The sequence below is a fragment of the Oryx dammah genome, unplaced genomic scaffold (genome assembly GCF_014754425.2).
Source record: "Oryx dammah isolate SB20612 unplaced genomic scaffold, SCBI_Odam_1.1 HiC_scaffold_16, whole genome shotgun sequence".
Taxonomy (NCBI): domain Eukaryota; kingdom Metazoa; phylum Chordata; class Mammalia; order Artiodactyla; family Bovidae; genus Oryx; species Oryx dammah.
In genome coordinates, this window is record NW_024070200.1 from 145,152 (window position 1) to 165,506 (window position 20,355).

Below are 20,355 nucleotides of genomic sequence, written 5' to 3' on the forward strand. Positions count from 1 at the left end.
GTCTACGCACACCTCCATCTGCGTCTACGCACACCTCCATCTGCGTCTACACACACACACACACACCTGTCAGTGTGTCACCTCCTGTGCACACACCTCCATGTTCACTGACACACGACACCTGTCAGTGTGTCTCCTGCATACACACCTCCATCTGTGTCTATGCACACACACAGGAGCCCTGACACACACCTATCAGTGCCTCACCTCATGTGCACATGCCTCCATATGCATCTCACACACACACACACACACACACACACACACACACATCCCTCCACCGTGAGGCCCCCTGCCCCAGCCTCCTGCCTTATCCCACGGGAATCATCTGAACTCTGAAACCTGAGGTAGCCTCAGTGGTGTGGTGTCTTTGGTGTGGTGTCCCTGGGGGGCCCAGGCTGTAGAGTGGTCAGTGTGAGTGGGAGAGGGAAAGAAGAGGGGCAGTGCACTGAATGTTCCCCCTGAGATTCCTGTGTTGAAGCCCTCAGCCCAAATGTGATGCCACTCAGAGGTGGGGCTTTGAGAGAGGATGTGGTCCTGACGGTGGAGCCCTTTGCCATCCCCGTTGGGACCCCCAGCGCTCTCAGCTCTCCTGCGTCAGGGCGCAGCAGGGAGATGCCACCTATGAACCAGGAAGCAGCCCCCACAAGATACCGAGTCTGCCAGCACCAAGACCTTGAACTTCCCCCCCCAAGAACAGTGACAGCATGTCTGCCATCCACACGCCTGTGGTGCCCAGTCAGAGCAGCCAGACCCACTGAGACAGGAAACTCCTGGCCAGATGCCCCCACCCCCAGGACCCAGCTGGGTTGGCAGAGCAACACTTGGGCTACTGAGATGGGGGAGGGACCCACCGCAATCTGGGTGTGGGCCCCTGAGACCCCATGCACTTGCTACCAAAGCCCCACCATGAGCTCAGCCTGCATGGGTGGGCCCGGGGACTGGCCAGGCCAGGGAGTGAGGTTCCTGTGGAGTCCTGGCGGGGGCTGTCCTGGTCCACAGGCTCCTGGCACTGCAGTTGCCAGGGCACCAGGCAGCCCACAGTCACAAGGTCACTCAGCCTGGTGGGGAGGGGTGGGGAGAACAGGTGGGCCACCCCCAAGAGGCTCTTACAGGCCTCCCCAGATGGGTCTGAACCCCTGAACAAGGGAGGGAGCCAGGATGGGCACCCATCTGCCCACTGCCCCTGTGGGCTTGTCAGACTGCTCTGCAGGCTGGGGTCACTGTGGCCAAGGCCTGCCCAGACCCACCCCAATGGCCCAGTCGTGGGCTGTGGCTAGGGGCCACGGTCACAGCGTTAGCATGACTTCAGGTTGGGTGTTAGTCCCCACCACCACTACCTCCGGGCTCCCTTCAAATGTAGGCTGCAGAGGACCAAGCCAGAGGAGAGGCCAAGGGGGACTGTAGAGCTTGTCCCGGCGGGGATCAAGCCAGTGAGGAGCCAACAGCGTCAGAGGCACAGACCGACCCGGCAGGGCACAGTCACGGGACAAGGCTGACACACCAGCTCTCAGGCAGCTGGCTTCAGGCTCCTTGAGTGTGTCCTCATCCTGGGGGTACGCTGGTGACTGTCCCCACGGCTCACCACACACCCCCTATGGCTCTGTCCCTCGGTGCAATGATGCTCCCCTCCCACCGGCCTTGCCTCGGCTACAGGAGTGTGCATGGCAGCGTCCATCACAGCCCACACCTGCTCCACCCCTCCACCCTGACGATGGCAAGTTCCAGAAACACCTGCTCCTTTGGCCTGGATCCCAGAACAGAGAAGCCCAAGCCCAGACAGCCTGCAGGAGACAAGGCCACAAAAGAGAAATATGGCCTGACACCGCAGCCTGTTCACCTGGGGCTGGTATGGTGGCCTCCTGGTGAGAGCTGGCGACACAGTCGTCCTCAGATGCCACTGAGCAACGTAAGCTCAACAACGAGTATAAACGTCATAACACGTCTGACGTGTGCAGAGTCCTGACTGTTCCAGAGTTTTCAGAGACTTTCAGGGTTGTCAAGAGAATCAGAACCAACAGGGCAGAGATGACGCGTGCGTGAATCCAGACAATACAGCTACGCACACACGCATGTTCAACTCGAGGCAGAGCTGTGAGCACAGCGGAGGACGGGTCCAGGGGTCGGTGACACACGCATGTCGACACACAGAGACCACACACTTTCTTTCCAAGACCTGGCTCTCTGCTAGCACGGGGCTGGCAGGCAGGGCTCACACATGCAGGGCAGGCCAGTGGGCGGGAGGCTCAGCCAGGAGCTGCTGCTGTCTTGAGGAAGAAGCCCTTCCTCCCCGCGGAAGCCTCAGCTCTGTTTTCAGATCCTTCACTGGTCAGGTGAGGCTTGCCCACGTCGCGGAGGGTCAGCTCCCCTACTCAAAGCCCTTTGGTCATAGACATTAACCACATGCACAATAGCCCTTCACAGCAACATCTGGACCAGCGTCAGAACGAATTGCCTCACTGAGTGGGCGTGTGAGACTGACCCTCACAAGGCCTGATCTCGTTTGTGCCCATGACACCCCACGAGGCCGGGTCACTGCCACTACGTTACCACTGAAGAAAGTGAGCACCTGCAGCCCCATCCGTGGGGAGCCCCTGCCTCTGGCGGGAGGGAGGTGCCAGGGCTTCATCTATGTCTTCTGAGCCCAAAGCTTATGTTGTCTCCATTGTCCACACTGCCTCTTACAGAGACCCTGGGAGGCCCTCCTGGTCAGATTCCTGCCCTCGGGACAGGCTGCCTGAGGGCATCCATCCAGCCGGGAGGCTTTCAGAGAGAAAGAAGCCCTGGAAGGTCTGTGAAGGTGCGTCTGTTTATCTACTGGACAGCTCCTCCCCAGACAGCAACTCTGCCATCAAGCCAGCCACCGAGTGTCCCTGATGAATGACACAGGCATGGCCTCTGACCTCAGGAAAGACAGAGCAGGGCAAAGGCAGGTGCCGAGTGAGTTGTCCCACGAGCAGTGACGTGAGGGCTGCCACGAGCAGTGCTGTGAAGGGGAAGCTGGGGCAGGAGGCCCTACAGCAGGGGAAACAGCCCTTCTGCGGGGTCAGGGCAAGCTTCCCAGGGCACGCCCTGGAGCAGAGCCCCGGGGCAATGGTGCTGCTGCCTTGCGTCTGCTGGTCAACGCCTGGTCTCCCGGCCTCCAGGCCACAGGATTTCCTGGACTCGGGCTGCGTGAGGCCGCTTGGGAGGACATCACAGTGACCTGCTGAAGAGCAGGTTTCGATACACGGTCTGAGGACAAGCGGACACACAAAGGACACTCCTCACAGTGCAACTCACTCGCTAGTGGGCCACACCCAGTGCAAAGGAGAGTTCACAGTGCCACATGCATACAGCTGAATCAGGCTGCAGAGACGAGTTGACAGCAGCTTCCCTGGTGGCTCAGATGGTAAAGCGCCTTCTACAATGCGGGAGAAGGAAGATCCTCTGGAGAAGGCAGTGGTACCCCACTCCAGTACTATTGCCTGGAGAATCCCATGGACAGAGGAGCTTGGTAGGGTACAGTCCATGGGGTCGCAAAGAGTCGGACACTACTGAGCGACTTCACTTTCACTTTCACTTTTCCTTGGTGATCCAGGGGTTAAAATTCCGCCTTGCAATGCAGGGGACACAGGTTAGCTCCTTGGTTGGGGAACTAAGGTCACACATGCCGTGGGGCAACGTTGCCTGCACACCACACCTGCTGAGCCCGCGTGCCACAGTGAAAGATCCCACGCCAAGACTAAGAACAACACAACCAAATAAATGAATGCCTTCTGGGGGGGCTTTCCTCACAGCTCAGTAGTAAAGAATCTGCCTGCCCCTGCAGGAGACGTGAGTTCCCTCCCTGATCCAGGAAGAGCCCACGTGCCCCGGACAACTAAGCCTCCGAGCCACAACTACTGAGCCTGCGCTCTGGAGCCCAGGAGCGGCAACTCCTGAAGCGCACCCCCCTTGGAGCCCGCGCTGCGCAACAGAAGCCACCACAGCGAGACGCCTGCGCACTGCCTCTAGGAAGCAGCGCCCGCTCACCGCAACAGAGACCCAGCGCAGCCAAAGTTAAATAGATAAAAATGCGCTAAGAAATGAGCTTATAGATGGGAGGCAGGGAAGAAACAACTCTTCTTCCAAAACAGAGAATTTGCATTGCCATCAATTATCCATGGCTTATGGAGTTATAAGGTGAAAATCGTAGAGCCCTCTAGGATCAGACAGCCTTGAAGGGTATGCAAGACAGCACCTTGCTTTCCACAGAAAACACAAGAAGCAGCCTTTTGGCCCACTGCCAAGTCTTTCACAGTTTCTCCTACTAACATGCACAACAGAAACAGATCCAGAATAGAGAGAGAGCTCCTGCAAACCAATCAGAAAATCAAACAGTTTGGCAGAGAAGTGGTAAAGAGAATTAAACAGAGGTTTCACAAAAGATGTCCAAACAGCCCTCAAACGTTTGAAAGGAAAAATGCTGGTTACCAGGGAAATGAAAGTGAAAACCCACATCAAAGAAAGTAGTTCTGATTCCAGCACAGGTGGGGCAGCCTGGCCCAGACTAACCCCTTGCAAATAATAATTATAAGCCGTGGGAGAAAAAAAAACTATCGAAAAAAGGATCTGAAGGCACTGGGGAATGCCCAAAAGACACTGGAGACCCTCTGAAAGGTTAGTCTGAGGAGGTACCTGTGGCCAGGCACCAGGTGTGGCTAGGACACGAGCAGGAACTGCAGTCGGCACGAGCGTCGCATCAGAGGATGCAGGGCTGCATGCAAGGGCAGTTGGGACTTAAGGAGAGAAGCCCAGAAAAGGAGGGAGCCACAGAAAGCGACCCTCCAGATGCTGCGGCACGCTCCGCACAGATCCTCAGCTGTCCCCTTCCCTGTGCATGTGGAGGGAGAATGCCCAAGGGCCTGGGAGAGGCGCCAGCAGGAGGTCAAGAGGACTGAGGCGACCTGAGCTACGGCCAAGTACAGGAATGGTGCCAGAGCAGACAGACTGGCGCTAACTGCCTCCCAACAGAAAATCAATCCTTGTCTGAGGAAGAGTACACAATCCATCGCCTTTGTTACGTTTAATCTGCAACACCAAGCACACACTCAAAAATCACTACTTGTGCAAAGAAACAAGAAAATGTGACCCACAGTCAAAATACAAGGTTTCAATGGAGCAGATAATCTCTACAGAAAATGTTTAAACTATTTAGAAGAACCAAATTAACATTCTAGAACTAGAAGTACAATTCTGAATTTTTTAAGTCACTTGATGAGCTTAACAGCAGATTAAAGAAGCTAAAAGAAAGGTCAGAAAACTGCATTTCAATATAGAGATATTCTATATTTATTATACATATTCTAATGTGTTACATATGCAAAGTACATTTTAAATAATATATAGATACACATTAAATCTGTACTTTATATATCAATAAAATGTTTTTAATCAAATTCAAAGAACACAAAGAAAAATATTGGAGAAAATAAAGAAAAGAGACTCAGTGTCCTGCAGAACACTATGAAACACTTGAAAACACGTAAAACTGAATGGAGCCCTAGAAAGGGGCCAGCGAAAGAACGGGGCAGGAAAAGTCTTTGAAGAGATAAAAGCCAAACGTTCCCAATGTGGCCAAAGTATCGATTCACAGATTTAAGAAGCTCAGCCAGTTCCTGACAGTGAGTACGATATGATGTGCTTTGTGGAGGCAGATTGCACGAACTGATGGAAACCAGAGATAAAGAGGGCGCCTTGAGAGCAGTCAGAGAAGTGACAGAAGTGTTCAGAGAGCAGATTACGTCTGGCTTCTCACAGGGAGAAGCGGTGACCAGGAACCAGCAGAACAGGGAGTTTCAACCAGAATTCTGCATCCAGAGAAAATATCGTTCCAAAATTAGTATGAATATATGATAGACATTTACAGACACACAGGGCCTGAAGGAGCGCATTTCCAAGAGGTCTGCAGTAAAGGAAAGGCTAAGAGAGAGCCTTTGCGCTGAAAGGAAATGACACCAACAGAAAACTCAGACCTACAGGATGGAAAGAGGGGCTGGAAAGAGACGGTACAGATGCAAGTGCAAAGGCTGTCTTTCTTCTCTTCGTTTCTTGAAAAGACAATTGATTGTTTAAAAATTACCAACAGTTGTGGGGGTTTTAGTAGGTATGGATGCAGTGTCCATGACGATAGCACAGAGGATGAGTTCATAAGTGAAACCCAAGGTTTCCAAAGAGCTGATGACTTATGTGAGGTAGCAAATATTTAGTCTAAGTTCATTGTGGTGAGTTCGGAATGCACATTATATAGTCATGAAAACCATAATGCAAAGAGACTCGTCTAAAAAGTCAACAAGGGAGTTAGAATGGAAGGCTAAGAAGCACTTATTAACCCAGAAGAATGTAAGAAAGAAGGAATAAAGCCATAGGGAATACATTTGACAGACAAATTTTAGAGGCATTCCCACAAGATTGGAGATGTGTAGTGGGAATCCCTAACAATGTACTTTCACAGCCTTGAGAAATCCCACAGAAATAGGATCTGGAAAAACAGCAGATATTAAGAAACTGTGTTAATGATTAACTTTCAAACCCCAAGGCCAGACCCGGAGGGAGTATGACTAGGATCATGAAAACATGGACCTTGGAACACTGGGTCGGCGCCAGGTGTGAACGCTGCCTGTGAACTTGCTAATTGTTCCCGAGACTAGACCGGAGGAGAATGGCCTGGGTTGTAAACAAGGAGCTCTGGACTACGTCAGAGTCACCCAGAACATGCAGGAGGACGTGCTTAACACAGCATGTGTCTTGAGAAAGACAACGTTTGAGAAAGTCTTGCAGTCTGCAATTAGGAATCAAAGCTGGGCTCAGACTGTACCCCGCATGCCAGTCCAATAGAGGCTGCAGGTCCCCTGACCCACTGCACCAGATTTCGTGTCCTGTCTTCATTCTCGTCACTCACCCCTGGACCATTAGGGCAACAGAGATGAAGCAAGTATGCCCGTCCCGTCTGCCATACTATTTTGCAGTGCTTTTCACACACGTGACCTGACTATCTGTGGACTGTGAAATCAAATCAGAGAGTTACCTTTTTTAATAAAGAAAGAATAAAAAACCTTTATATGGTTTCATAATAAAGGTTCTTAAATAAAAAACCTTTTGTAATAAATAAAGAAAATGAGAAAAATCTATGCATTGTATATAACAAGACTAAATATTTTCATGAAACTTTTGTTTCAGTTACATAAATAAATATACATAATATATGTTATATATAAATAATGTTGGGCTTCCCTGGTGACTCAAACAGTAAAGAAATTGGCTGCAGTGCAGGGGACCTTGGTTCAATCCCTGGGTGGGGAAGATCCCCCTGGAGAAGGAAATGGCAACCCACTCCAGTATTATTGCCTGGAGAATTCCATGGACAGAGGAGCCTGGCAGGCTACAGCCAACAGGGTTGCAAAGAGCTGGACACAACTGAGCAACTAACACTTTCACTATTCTTTCATAAATAATGTATGTATATGAACTAAATTATAATGTAAAACAGGGACTGTGGTCGAAACAGTTTGAAAGATGGTCATTTAATAGATTATTGGAGGTCCTGGCCAATGGTACGTGACAAGAAAAAAGAAACAGGGCTGTTTCAATTGAAAGAAAAGATGTGAAATAGGTATTATTTGCAGATGATATGATCATTTCCAAGGAAAAGCCAACACAATCAGCAAACTGTTAGAACCAACAAGAAAACCAGCACAATTTCTATGCAAGACCAATTTACCAAAAGTAGTCATGTTCTCCCATGTCAGCAAAAAGCTACTAGAAACTGCAATAGAAAAGATAGCACAAGCCACAACAGCACAAGGAATAACCCGGAAAAGAATGTCCCAGACCTTTGAAGGAAAAAATCAAATCCCACTCAAGGGCAGAAAAGAAGTCTGAATGGCTGGAGAGATACACTGGTCAAAAAAGGGATGGCTTCTTAAAGCATCATTTGTCTCCCAGACTAAGAGATACAGTGTATGCCAAATCAAAATCCCAGCTGAGTTGGTTGGTTGGTTGGTTGGTTGGTGGGATCCATTTACAGCTTAGACCATTTTGAAACATAAAGCAAAGAATGAAGGGTTTTGGGGAGACTGTCCGCCACGGTGTTAACACATACTCCTAACCATCACTGAAAATGATGGTCTCATGCACAAATTACCAGACCCAAGGACTAGGAGAACACTCAGAAACAGCCTGGTCGTTCCTAGGAACTTGGACTACAGTGAGTGTGGCACTGTCGGGCAGCAGGAAAGCTTCTGAGGTGACCACAGAAACTGGCTTCTTCCATGGAGAAATTCAACCTGCATTTCTACTCCACAGCCGTTGCGAGGTGAGTGGGTGGTGGGGGAGCCTGCTGGAATCCAACACTTACATCAGAAAGGCCAGCTTGAAAGCTGGAAGAAAAGGACTGGCTGAGGCTGGCAAAGAGTAGAGGCAGCATCTCCCTGGTGCCGTGTGCATCCCCCCAGAACTCCACAATGTGACCTTGTCTGGATATGAGGTCTCTGCAAATGTCATTTGCTTAAGGACCTTGAGGTTAGTTCACACTAGATTTCAGAAGCACGTTAAGTCCATTGGCTTAAAACAGGAAGAGCTGACACAAAGGGCGGATGACCATGTGAAGATAGAGGCCCAGACTGGATGCCACCAGGCACTGAAAGAGGCAGGAGGGCTCCCTGGAGCCTTCTGGAGAGTTCAGACTCCCAGAATGTGAGGGTCCATTTCTTTGGTTTTAAGCCACCAACTATGTGGCCTTTGTTATGGCAGGCCCAGAAAGCTCACACAGCAGCCCCGAGAGTGCAAGCTGGAGGGTAAATAATCAATGAATCTGTCACGTGGAAATCAATAATTTCTGTTCAATGAAAAGGATTCAATAGGCAGCATTAACAGCCAAGGGATTAACCAGGAGAAGCTTATCACAAGTTGAAAGCTAGCAAGGGGGAACTTTGCTGCTGGCCCACTGGTTAAGTCTCCATGCTCCCAATTCAGGGGGCCTGGGTTTGATCCCTGGCCAGAGAACTAGCTTCCACGTGCCACAACTAAAGATCTCACGTGCCACAACTAAGCCCCAGCACAGCAGATAAACATATATATTGGCTGGGCACCAAGGTCTCTGCCCTGAGTGCCCACAGCAGGAGAGAATGAGCAAAGGGATGCCGGGGTAGGCCCAGGCAGACAGGCCAAGCCCCAGCCCCTCACACAGTGAAGGCTGCAGGGCCTGACACCACCTGGCAGGAGGCTCCCCAGTGGGGCTCTGCCCTCCCTGTGGTTTCTCTGAGAGCCCTGGGTCCTTCCAGGGAACTCAGTGTTCTTCTTCCAGGGAACTCAGTGTTCTCCCGTCCACCTCCCATGCACCATCTGTCCCTGGGGCCAAGGGGGAGGGGTGGCACAGGCCAGAACAATCTGTTCTGGGGTCCTCAGGGCCCCAGCTCTGTGCACTGGGTCTACCCCCAGGCATCCAGCTGCCCCTCTGGGGTCTTCTGCCCTCCAAGGGGACCAGGCCTGACAAGGCCTCTGGTATGCAGACCTCCAGCCCAGGACGTCCTGGGTCCAGGGGACAGGGTCCTGTAGCCCAGGTCCACGACAGGGAGGCAAGGCTGACACTCAGCCATCACCAGCTGAGCCACATCGGTGAGCATCTGTGGGGGACCAGCTGCCCCACAGGTCAAAGGTCACTGCTGTCCTCACACCCTGGGTGGACAATGGCAGCCCACGTGGCACGGTCCACCCCAGGCTCCAGGGAAGCTCATGTCCAGCCTTCCCCAGGCCCTCGCTAACCTGATGGGAGCCTGGCTGCAGGACAGTGATCTCGGGCAGCGGGCACACAGAGGACAAGACTGCCGGCAGGCAGGCTGTCACTCCCCTGCCTACACCCAGCTGGACTCACAGCCCCGCACACACAGCCAGGGCCACCCCAGTGGGCCAGACTCCAGCCTGCTCCTCCTGGCAGAGTGCCCTTGGGTGGCCCCAGGATCCACCGCAGGCTCTGGGGCCACCAGGCCTCGGCCTCTCCCTCGCAGGGTGGCCTCGGGGACAGTGGTGGTCATGCCCGCTGCCCTGTCCCTTCTTGGCTATCACACGACCACAGTGCATGCCAAGGGCTCACCAAGGCAGCTCGTGGCATGGAGGAGAGAGGCCACAAGCCAGCAGCAGAGGCCAGGGGGTGAGGCCACAGAGAGGAGCCTGGCCTGGGACCCGCCATCACTCAGTCAACTTCCCAAGAACAGAGAGAGAAGGGAAGTTCCAGGGCTGCTGAGGCCTCCGGGGGTTCCCACCCCATTTTTAGCTGAGAGCAGTGAGGCAGAGCTCCCCCAATCCCCGCCCAGGCCCTACCATCTGGATGTAAAAATAACCGCAATGGGTATTAACGATTCACCTCACCCAGGAGCCTATCCAGGGATCCTGCAGATGGCCACCACTGGTCAGACGGGCCACATCAGCCATGGACACATGACGGAGTACCCAGCATCTCAGGTGCCCCAGTTCTTGGAGCCGCCCAGACCCTGCTGGGAGAAGATACCTGAACTGCCTGCCATGGGAATGCAGCCTCCAGGTCACTGCTTGTCTCTCTGCTGTCCACTCCCCACATGGGGACACAGGAAAGGGAGAAAATGCTCGAAGCCGACCTGGAGGAGACAAAGGGGTCGAGATTCTCAGACAGGCCAGGGCCAAGGCAGGGACCACACACAGGGCGTGGAAAGTGGGCTGAGCGTGAATCTGCCCACAGCCATCCAGGATAGTGGCGGCCAGCCCAGGATCGAAAGCTGCAGGGGTCAGTCCACATGCCAGCCAACACAGCAGGAGTGCTGCACCCATATCATCCGGCCTGAGCCGCCCTGACTCAGGTAGGCCAGGCAGGGCTCCTCTGGGCCAAGTGTGGCTTAGTGGACGGAGCTACAAGGAGGGAGACGAACCATCCCAGCCTCAGCTGGGCCAGCTGGGCCTCACCGGCCATATGGGCTGTCCTCAGCCACGTGGGACTGTGCACCAAGCTGAAGGGAGCTGGGCTGCTTGGCGTCAAGGTGATTTAGGGTTAAACTGGGTGGACTGAGCCAGGTGGCTTGGAGAGATGCTGTCCTAAAGGGGCCAGGGTAGCCTATCTTGGCTGTCCTAGACCAGGCTGGTCCAGCTGAGCAGAGCTCAGGAGTCAACTGTCCTGAGTTGGCTGAACTGGGCTGTGCTAAGCTGAACTAGGTGGACCTGGACTTGACTGGACTCGGCTGGATTGAGTTGGGCTGAGTCAGAAGAAACTGGGCTCAGCTGAGTCCAGCCAAACTAGAATGGCTAGGTGGGATAAAATGGGCAACCCAAACCTATCTGGGCTGCATGGGCTGGGCTGGGCTAGAATTTTCTCTAGTGAGTTTGCCTACCCTGGAGGGGTGGGGCTGAGTGGGGATTGGCTGAGTTGAGCTGTATCAAACTGGGCTGAGCTAGGCTGAGCTGCACTGTGCTGGGCTGAACAGGGCTGAACTGGGCTGACCTGGGTTTAGCTGGGCTAAACTGGGCTGAGCTGGGCTGAAAAGGGTTGAGTTGGGCTGAACTAGGCTAAGCTGAGTTGAATAGGGTTGATCTGGGCTTAATTGGGCTGAACTGGGTTGAAGTTGGCTGAACTGGGCTGAACTGGGTTGTGCTTGGTTGAACTGGCTTGAACAGGGCTGAACTAGGCTGAACCGGGCTGCGCTGGGCTGAGCTGTGCTGAACTGGATTGAACTGGCTTGAACTGCCTTGAACAGAACTGAACTAGGCTGAGCAGGGCAGAACCAGGCTGCACCAGGCTGAACTGGGCTGAACGGGTTGAGCTAGGCTGAACAGGGCTGAGCTGGGCTGAACTGGCCTGAACTGGCTTTAACAGAGCTGAAATAGGCTGAGCAGGGCTGAACCAGGCTGAGATGGGCTGAAAAGGGTGAGCTGGGCTGAACTGGGTTGAACTGGCTTGAATAGGGCTGATCCAGGCTGAGTGGGGCTGAACTAGGCTGAGATGGGTGGAATAGGGTTGAGCTGAACTGAACTGGGTTGAGCTTGTTTGAACCGGCTTGAACAGGGCTGAACCAGGCTAAGCTGGGCTGAACAGGGCTGGGCTGAGCTGAGCTAAACTAGTCTGAGCTGGGTTGAACTGGGTTGAGCTGAGCTGAATAGAGCTGAGCTGGGATGAATAGGGCTGAATAAGGCTGAGGACGGCTGAACTAGGCTGAGCCAAGCTGAACAGACTGAACAGGGATGAGCTGGCCTGAGCTGCACTGGTCTGAACTGACTGGACTGGACTGAATTGTGCTGAGCTGGGCTTTGTTGAGTTGAACTGGGCTTGATTGAGTTGAGCTGGGCTGACCTGAGCTGAGCTGAGCTGGGCTGAACTGAGCTTAGCTGGGTTGAGCTGGGCTGAACTTGGCTAAACTGGGCTGAGCTGAACTGAACTGGGCTAATTTGGGCTTATCTGGGCTGAACTGGGCTGAATAGGGCTGATATGGGCTGAACTGAGTTGAGCTGGGCTTAGCTGGGCTGAACTAGACTGAGTTGGGCTTATCTGAGCTGAACTGAGCTAAACAGAGCTGAACTGGGATGAACAGGGCTGAGCTGGGGTGAACATGGCTGAGCTGGGCTTGGTTGAGTTGATTTGAGCTGAGCTGAGCTGGGCTGAACAGTGTCGAGCTGGGCTGAAATGGCCTGAACAGGGCTGAACTGGACTGAGTTGAGCTGAGCTGGGCTGAACTGGGCGGAGCTGAGCTGAACTGGAGTGAACAGGAATCAACGAGGCTTAGCTGGGCTGAAATGGGTTGAGCTGGGCTGAACTGGACTGAGTTAAGCTGGGCTGAACTGGGATGAACAGAGTTGAATTGGGCTGAACTGGGATGAACAGGGTTGAACTGGGCTGAAGTGGGATGAACAGGGCTGAATAGGCTGAGCTGAATGAACTGGGCTGAGCCTGAGGGGGGCGCTTCAGAGGGGGCTGAGAAGGGCCTTGAGGGGTCTTCATCCTCTCTCAATGGGACTGTAGTTGGAATTCCCTGGGGGTCCACAGGCAGAGAACCAGGGGGCCTGGGCTGTTCAGGGGAAGAATGGGGTGAGGGGACAGCCGTGATGTAACAGCTCAGGGACCTGAAGGGCTAATCCCCTGGCTTCAGGGAGCAGGGCCCAGAGGGCAGCAGGTGGACCCACCCACAGGATGCCCACAAGGACTGGGGTGATTTCTGGGAAGTGGGGGTCTTTGGATCCCCAGGGGGATTTGAGTTAGGGTTGGGAGTGGGGAAGCAGCCTGGTGATTCCTGGGGGTCTCTGACCCAGGCCAAGGCTAAGGGTGGGCAGAGGGGACAAACTCGTGGTTGCTGGGGTTCTCAGGGTCCCTGATCTCCAACAGGGGTCTGAGTAGGGACAGAAGAACAGCCTGGTATCTCCTGGAGGTCTCTCCAGTCCCCAGGCACAGACAGGGGCCATGGGCTCTGAGCACCCACCTCCAGGAGGTGGGTTGGCACCTCCACTCAAGTGTCCTGTGTCCAGGCAATCAGGCCAAAGGCAGTGACTGTCACTGCTCACTGGTGGGGTCCCTGGTGGGTTCAGGAGGTGGAGCACAGCTGCTCACTAGAGGAGTCAGGAGGTGGAGCACAGCTGCTCACTGGAAAGGTCCCTGGAGGGGTCAGGAGGTGGAGCACAGCTGCTGGCTGGAGGGGTCCCTTGAGGGGTCAGGAGGTGGAGCACAGCTGCTGGCTGGAGGGGTCAGGAGGTGGAGCACAGCTGCTCACTGGAGGGGTCCTTGGAGGGGTCAGGAGGTGAGAAAAGGACCCAGAAGAAGCCATCTGTCCCTCAAGGCTGGAGCAGAGTCCCAGTGTTCCCTAAGCCAGACCACCCCACCTCAGCTCCACAGCCCACCTCGGGTGAGCAGTCAGGACTGGCACATATGGGTGACAGTCCTGAGACCAGCACTGACCTGGTCCTGTCCCCACAGTCTCCAGCCAGCCTCCATCCATCTACCCCTTGAGGACCTGTTGCATAAAAGAAACCTCTGTGGTCCTGGGCTGCCTGGTCAAGGACTACTTCCCAGGGTCCGCGGCTGTGACCTGGGACACAGTGCCCCTGGACGGGAGCACCCTGACCTTCCCTAGCATCCAAATGGCGAACTCCAGTCTCTACATCACCACCAGCCAACTGACCGTCTCGGGCGAGCAGCCCAAGCAGTTCACCTGCAGTGTTTTCCACGCTGAGACTAACTTCACTGCCACTAAGGCCATCAGCACTGGTGAGCCAGGGCTGGGGTAGCTGGGAGTGGGGGGCGGGCCAGCCAGGCTGGAGGAGCAGGGAGGAGAGGCTGGGGGTCTCCCGGAGACCAGCCCCACACCTGCCACCTCTGCCCCCAGAGTGCACCAAGAACTTCAGCGACCCCTCAGTGAAGCTCTTCTACTCCTCCTGCAACCCCAACGGCGACACCCACACCACCATCCAGCTCCTGTGCCGGATCTCCGGCTACACCCCAGGCAAAATCAAGGTCACCTGGCTGGTGGATGGGCACGAGTCCAAAGAACTGTATGCACAGCCCGGCCCCGAGATTCAGGAGGGCAATCTGACCACCACCTACAGTGAAGTCAACATCACACAGGGCGAGTGGGTGTCCGAGAAAACCTACACCTGCCGGGTCAACTATTACGGCATCAACTTCGACAACCACGCCCGCAGGTGCACAGGTACGGCCCTCACCTTCGCCAGCACTCAGACACCAGGGGGCTCAGGGAGGAGGGTGGTCAACCTCACACGGGCCCCTCTCGCACACAGCCGAGTCCGAGCCCCGCGGCGTGAGCACCTACCTGATCCCACCCACCCCCCTCGAGCTGTACGTCAACAAGTCACCCAAGGTCACCTGCCTGGTTGTGGACCTGGCCAGCACGAATAACTTGAGCCTGACCTGGTCGAGGGCAAACGGGAAACCTGTGCACGCAGACCCCCTCGACATCAAGCATCAGTTCAACGGGACCATCACCGTCACGTCCACCCTGCCGGTGGACGCCATTGACTGGGTTGAAGGCGAGACCTACTACTGCAGAGTAAGCCACGGCGATCTGCCCAAGGATATCCAGCGATCCATCTCCAAGGATGTCGGTGAGCGGCAGGCTGAGGGGAGGTGGACAGGCCTCCCGAGAGAAGCCTGGCTAACCACACACCTGTCTGCAGGCAAGCGTGTGGCCCCCAAGGTCTACGTGTTCTGGCCAGACAGAGAGGAGCTGGAGAATCAGGAGGAGCTCACCCTCACCTGCCTGATCCAGAAATTCTTCCCCAAGGACATCTCTGTGCGGTGGCTGCGTAACAAGGAGCTGATGCGGGAAGGGCAGCACACCACCACGCAGCCCGACAGGGCCGACAACAACAGCCTCGCCTTCTTCACCTACAGCCGCCTGGCGGTCCCCAAGGCCAGCTGGAAGATGGATGATGAGTTCACCTGCCAAGTGATCCACGAGGCACTGCCCAAGACTAGGACCCTGGAGAAATCGGTGTTCATTAACAGCGGTAAATAATGCCCGCCCTCCCACCCGCCCCTCTCCAGGGGCAGGGGAGGGGCCAGTGGGACCTTCTGTCCACTGTCAATAAACACTCTGGTGCCTGCTCAGAGCCCTGGGCATGCCTGTTCTTGGGGCTCATGGGCTGTGGGTCAGCGTGGGGGGGGTGTCCTGGCACAGAGGAAGGGAAGGCTCGGCAGGCAGACAGAGCTGAGGCAGGGCTCCGTCCAGCATCACTCTCCGTGTCGAGGCCCTCGCTCTACCCCACTATGAATTCTGCCCACTCAGCAAGTTCTAAGAGCCAGAGGGCGCTCCTAGGGGAGGGACCACAGAGACCTCAGAGTTTTCTGGGGGTCTCAGACCCCCGGGTGGGGGCCCTCCACCCGAGGCTCCTGCCAGCCCCTCTGGACACAGATAAGCCCCCAAGCTCCCAAGTCCAGCTGCTCACACAGAGGCCCTGCAGATAGAGAAACGGGTCAAGTTAGACCTGCACACAGGCGCCAGCATGCGGGTCCCTCCACTGTCATCTCTGGGGCACAAACAGGCCAGCTGCGCACGTGGGCTAGTGTGGGGTCTGCTCCTCTGCCCCCACCTCTGAACTACCCCCTACCCATGCGGTCCTGCTGGGCTGGGCTCAGCATCCATTGCCCCATCTTGCTGCTCAGCCTCACTCCACTCTGAATCGGTCTGGGACACACCCATCACTCCCAAGCACCCTCAGGCCACCATATCCACTGGTGCCAAGGCTCCACACCCATCTACTGCCAGCCACAGGCATCATCCCACACACTCACAAGAGGCCCACCCTCTCACCCAGAACACACCCTCACACCCTCTCACCCAGGCCACACCCTCTCACCTTCTCATCCAGGCCACACCCTCTCACCCAGGACACACCCTCTCATCTAGGCCACACCTTCTCATCCAGGCCACACCCTCTCACCCTCACACCCAGGACACACCCTCACACCCTCTCACCCAGGCCACATCCTCACACCCTCTCACCCAGGCCACACCCTCACACCCTCTCACCTAGGCCACACTCTCACCCATGCCACACCCTCACACCCTCTCACCTAGGCCACACCCTCTCACCTTCTCATCCAGGCCACACCCTCTAACCCTCTCACCCAGGCCACACCCTCTCACCCTCTCACCCAGGACACACCCTCTCACCCTCTCACCTAGGCCACACCCTCTCATCTAGGCCACACCCTCACACCCAGGCCACACCCTCTCATCTAGGCCACACCCTCTCACCCAGGCCACACCCTCACACCCAGGCCACACCTTCTCATCCAGGCCACACCCTCTCACCCTCTCACCCAGGCCACACCCTCTCACCCAGGCCACACCCTCTCACCCTGGACCCTGGACCCTCCCTTGCCCGGCGTGGTTTCCTGCTGTGGTCCCAGCCTCCCAGGCCAACCCTTCTCTGTCAGTTGCACCCCTCAGATGACCAGCTGGATGCACAGACACACGGGAACACACACGGATACACACACTGACACACATGGACACACACAGACACACACAGACACGACATGGACACATACCTGAGTGCACACAGACACAGAGACATGTATGTGGATGCACGTGTGGACAGCACACAGGCGCCACCACACGCACACAGAAAGCACCACGAGCACAACCCACACCCTGAAAGGAGCCCAGAGTGGAGGCTGTGCTGGGAGAGGAGGGGCCCAGCCCCGGGACAGGAGGGGCAGAGGGCTGGGGGCAGCTCTGGGTTCCCACAGGTTGGGCAAGGTCCACATGTCTGGGCACAGCCCTCGGGTGCCCCTTGTGCTGACCTGTTGACTCCAGGGGCCATCCCGGGTCCAGGCTTCTTCTGAGGGCTCCAGGCAGGGAGGCCAGCCGCATGCTCTTTGAGGGGCCCCCAGGCTGATGAGAGTGAAGCTGAGCAGGAATGGGACCCAGGGAGCTGGGCTAGGCAGCCCCGGGCCGTGCAGTTGATGGAAGAGGACACTCCCCGGGCCGGGGACCACCACCTGGCATGGAGCGGGGAGTCGGGGTGGGACAGAGGTGAGGAGCCCACAGAGTTGACTGCAAGTGACCAGCAGTCAGCAGAAAAGCTGTGCAAAATGGTGGGAGACAAAACCCCAACCACCTGGGGGTAGAAGGATGGACGACAGGGGCAGGGGGCCGGACGCCCCCACACAGCTACCTGCGGCTCAGGGGCCTCTGCCCCCATGGCCAGGCCAGCTGGGGGGCCAGAGGGGAGGCCACCCAGGACCAGGGCACCAGGCCCAGCTCCCTCCACTCCCTAAAGGTGGCCAGGCCTGTCCTCCCCACCTTGACGCCAGGCCAGGGGGCTGACCACCCGCTGCCCACAGAGCTGGTGCTCGAGGACCTGTGTGTGGAGGAAGCTGAGAGCGAGGAGCTGGAGGAGACCTGGACCAGCCTCCTTGTCTTCATCGTGCTCTTCCTGCTCAGCATGAGCTATGGTGCCGCCGTCAGCCTCTGCAAGGTGGGCATGGACGCCCCACTTCCGGGCGGGGCGCCCCTAGAGGGGGAGCCCCAGCTGGGCTCAGAACCTGCCTCACACGTGCCTTCCCCCAGGTGAAGTGGGTCCTGGCCGCCATCCTCCAGGGGCAGCCCCAGGGCTCCCAAGACTACACCAATGTCACGCAGCACCCACTGCCTCCTGGTGTCTGAGCATCCCTGCAGCTGCCAAGCTGCCCTGGGAAAGAGAAAGAAGCAGACAAGCACTGAGGGCCTCAAAGACCAGCATGCAGGCGTCCAGACAGTCCAGCCCAGCCTCAAGGTCAAAGGCAGTAAGGAGGCCCATTCACAGCTCCCACACCCACCCTACTTAGGGAAAAGTTCCAGGAGAGCATCTGCCCCCTCCAGGGACCTGGGCTGGGAGTGGACACTGACCACCCTAGGCTCCTCCCAGGCCCCTGGGGTGGGGACCACATCCGGACTAACAGAAATGCCCCCAAAACACAGGGAGGGTCTGGAGCTCACAGCCCACCCCATGCTCAGCATCCAGAGCCCACCTAAGACTCAAGAGCCTCAGTTCAGGCCAACCAGCATCTGAGTCCAGCCCAACCAAGCCAAGAGCTCCCTCCCCAGCCTCTGTCCTGCCTCCTTGCCCCAGGTCCAAGGGCCCTGCCCCAACTCCTGCCCTGTCCCCATGTACACCCCTCCTGCTGCCCACCCCCAGACACTGGGCCTGCAGAATAAGGGGGCAGGGAAGCCCTTCTGGGGAGAGCTGTGAGGGTTTTCAAGGCTGCAGGCAGGGCCTCCAGAGTGGGAGGCAGGTCCCACAGCACAGGGGAATTACCACAGGGCCTGCCCCGAAGCCGGCTCAGCCCAGGCCCACCCCAAACACCCCACTCAGCCCAGCAGCCCACCCCAAACCTCCCCCCACTGTGGCCTTGTCTGACCTCTCTCTACACAGGGCCTGCACTGCAGCCCACTCAGCCCAGCGGCCCACCCAAACCCCCTCCCTACTCAGCCCAGGCCCACCCCAAACCACCCCCCGCTCCCTGCACTGTGGCCTTGTCTGACCTCTCTCCCCTAACTTTTCCAAGTAAAGTTCATTAAAGTAAAAACTCCCATGAACATACTTTAGGGGAGGTACCTGTGGTCCCATGGAAGTGGGAGGTACCTCCACCCAAGGAAGTAGACAAGGAGCAGAGGGAAGCAGGCAGAAGACAGCTCCGGGTCCTGAGCACCCAAGTGTCCAGCCAGGCCTGATTCAAGCATCCTTTGATGCCCAAAGAGACCCTGCCTCAGCCTCCACCACACCTGCTCCACTGGCCTCCGGCCCAGACTCACCACCCATCCCCATACGGAGGCCAAACAACAGCCCCACTCCCAACAGGCAAACCCTAAAGGGTCAGTCTTGGTCAGCACTGACAGGAGAGACCATTCATGGTGAAGGCCCTTCTGAGAGCCGCCATCCATGCTAGGAGACCACACCCCATGGACACCAACATGGACCAAGCAGCCTGCAGGGATCGAGGGTAGAACACCCAGGGTTGGGCAACTCTGAGGTTGTCCAGAGACACCAAAAGTCTAATCCAAATAGAACATGAGACCAGGAGAGAGCCTCATACAAGGCCACAGCCACAGCCCTTGCCATGCTCCACCCTCACAGGTGAACATGATGCACTTGCACAGACCCATACAGTCTCAGGAGACAGGCCCGAGACCAGACCCTACCTGCAGGGGCCCTCTCAAGCCAAGGCCAGGTACCCTCCTCCCTGTCCCCTGAGCTGGGACTCCTGAGGGCAGAGTGGGCTGTCTTCTCTCTCTGACTTGCACCCCAGACCATGAGACCCACTGGGGACCCCAGAATGAGGGCCACAAGGGCTCAGCCCTGTGAGCTGGGCGTCATCACACGCAGACCACACACGTCTTCCCAGAGTCAGGAGAGAAAGGGGTGAGGTAAGAGAGAGAGGGCCCTGGGCTTGAGCAGGTGGAGTTTGCCAAGTGCAATAAGTGACTCCCTGAAACTCCAAGGGCAAAACTAGTGGCAGGAGCTGAGCTCTGCTCAGGTAGAGACAAGAAGACCCCATCTATCACTCCTGAGGTCAGGGAATCCTCCCCAACTGCACCTGTGAAGGAAAGCTCCTCCGGGGTCACAAAGGGAGAGTGTAACCCATAATCAGTGTGCTCAAACGTCCAGTTAGCCTGTGCTAGAATCTTTCTCAGTAAAAAATGCACACGCATATGGGGAGGGCCCAAGGACAGGTCAAGTGTGGGAAAAGAGGTGAGATAATCGGCCAGAGGAGAACAACACCCAGAGGAACTGCCCCATAGACATGAGCTAACATACACATGAGTCTACACACACCTGAGTCTACGTACACATGGGTCAATGTACAGATGAGTCTACGTACAC

General features: G+C 56.1%; 1 gene segment (V, D, J or C); it reads left to right on the forward strand.

Moving 5' to 3' along the window:
• Window positions 1-15,594, forward strand: part of LOC120875669 — a gene marked incomplete at its 5' end in the record, with an annotated part of 77,981 nt that extends 62,387 nt beyond the window's left edge. Inside the window, 4 exon segments of the C gene segment in view lie at window positions 13,943-14,233; window positions 14,352-14,675; window positions 14,764-15,087; window positions 15,160-15,594. Of these exon segments, the coding sequence occupies window positions 13,943-14,233; window positions 14,352-14,675; window positions 14,764-15,087; window positions 15,160-15,500 (1,280 nt within the window).
• Window positions 15,595-20,355: the final 4,761 nt, after the last annotated feature.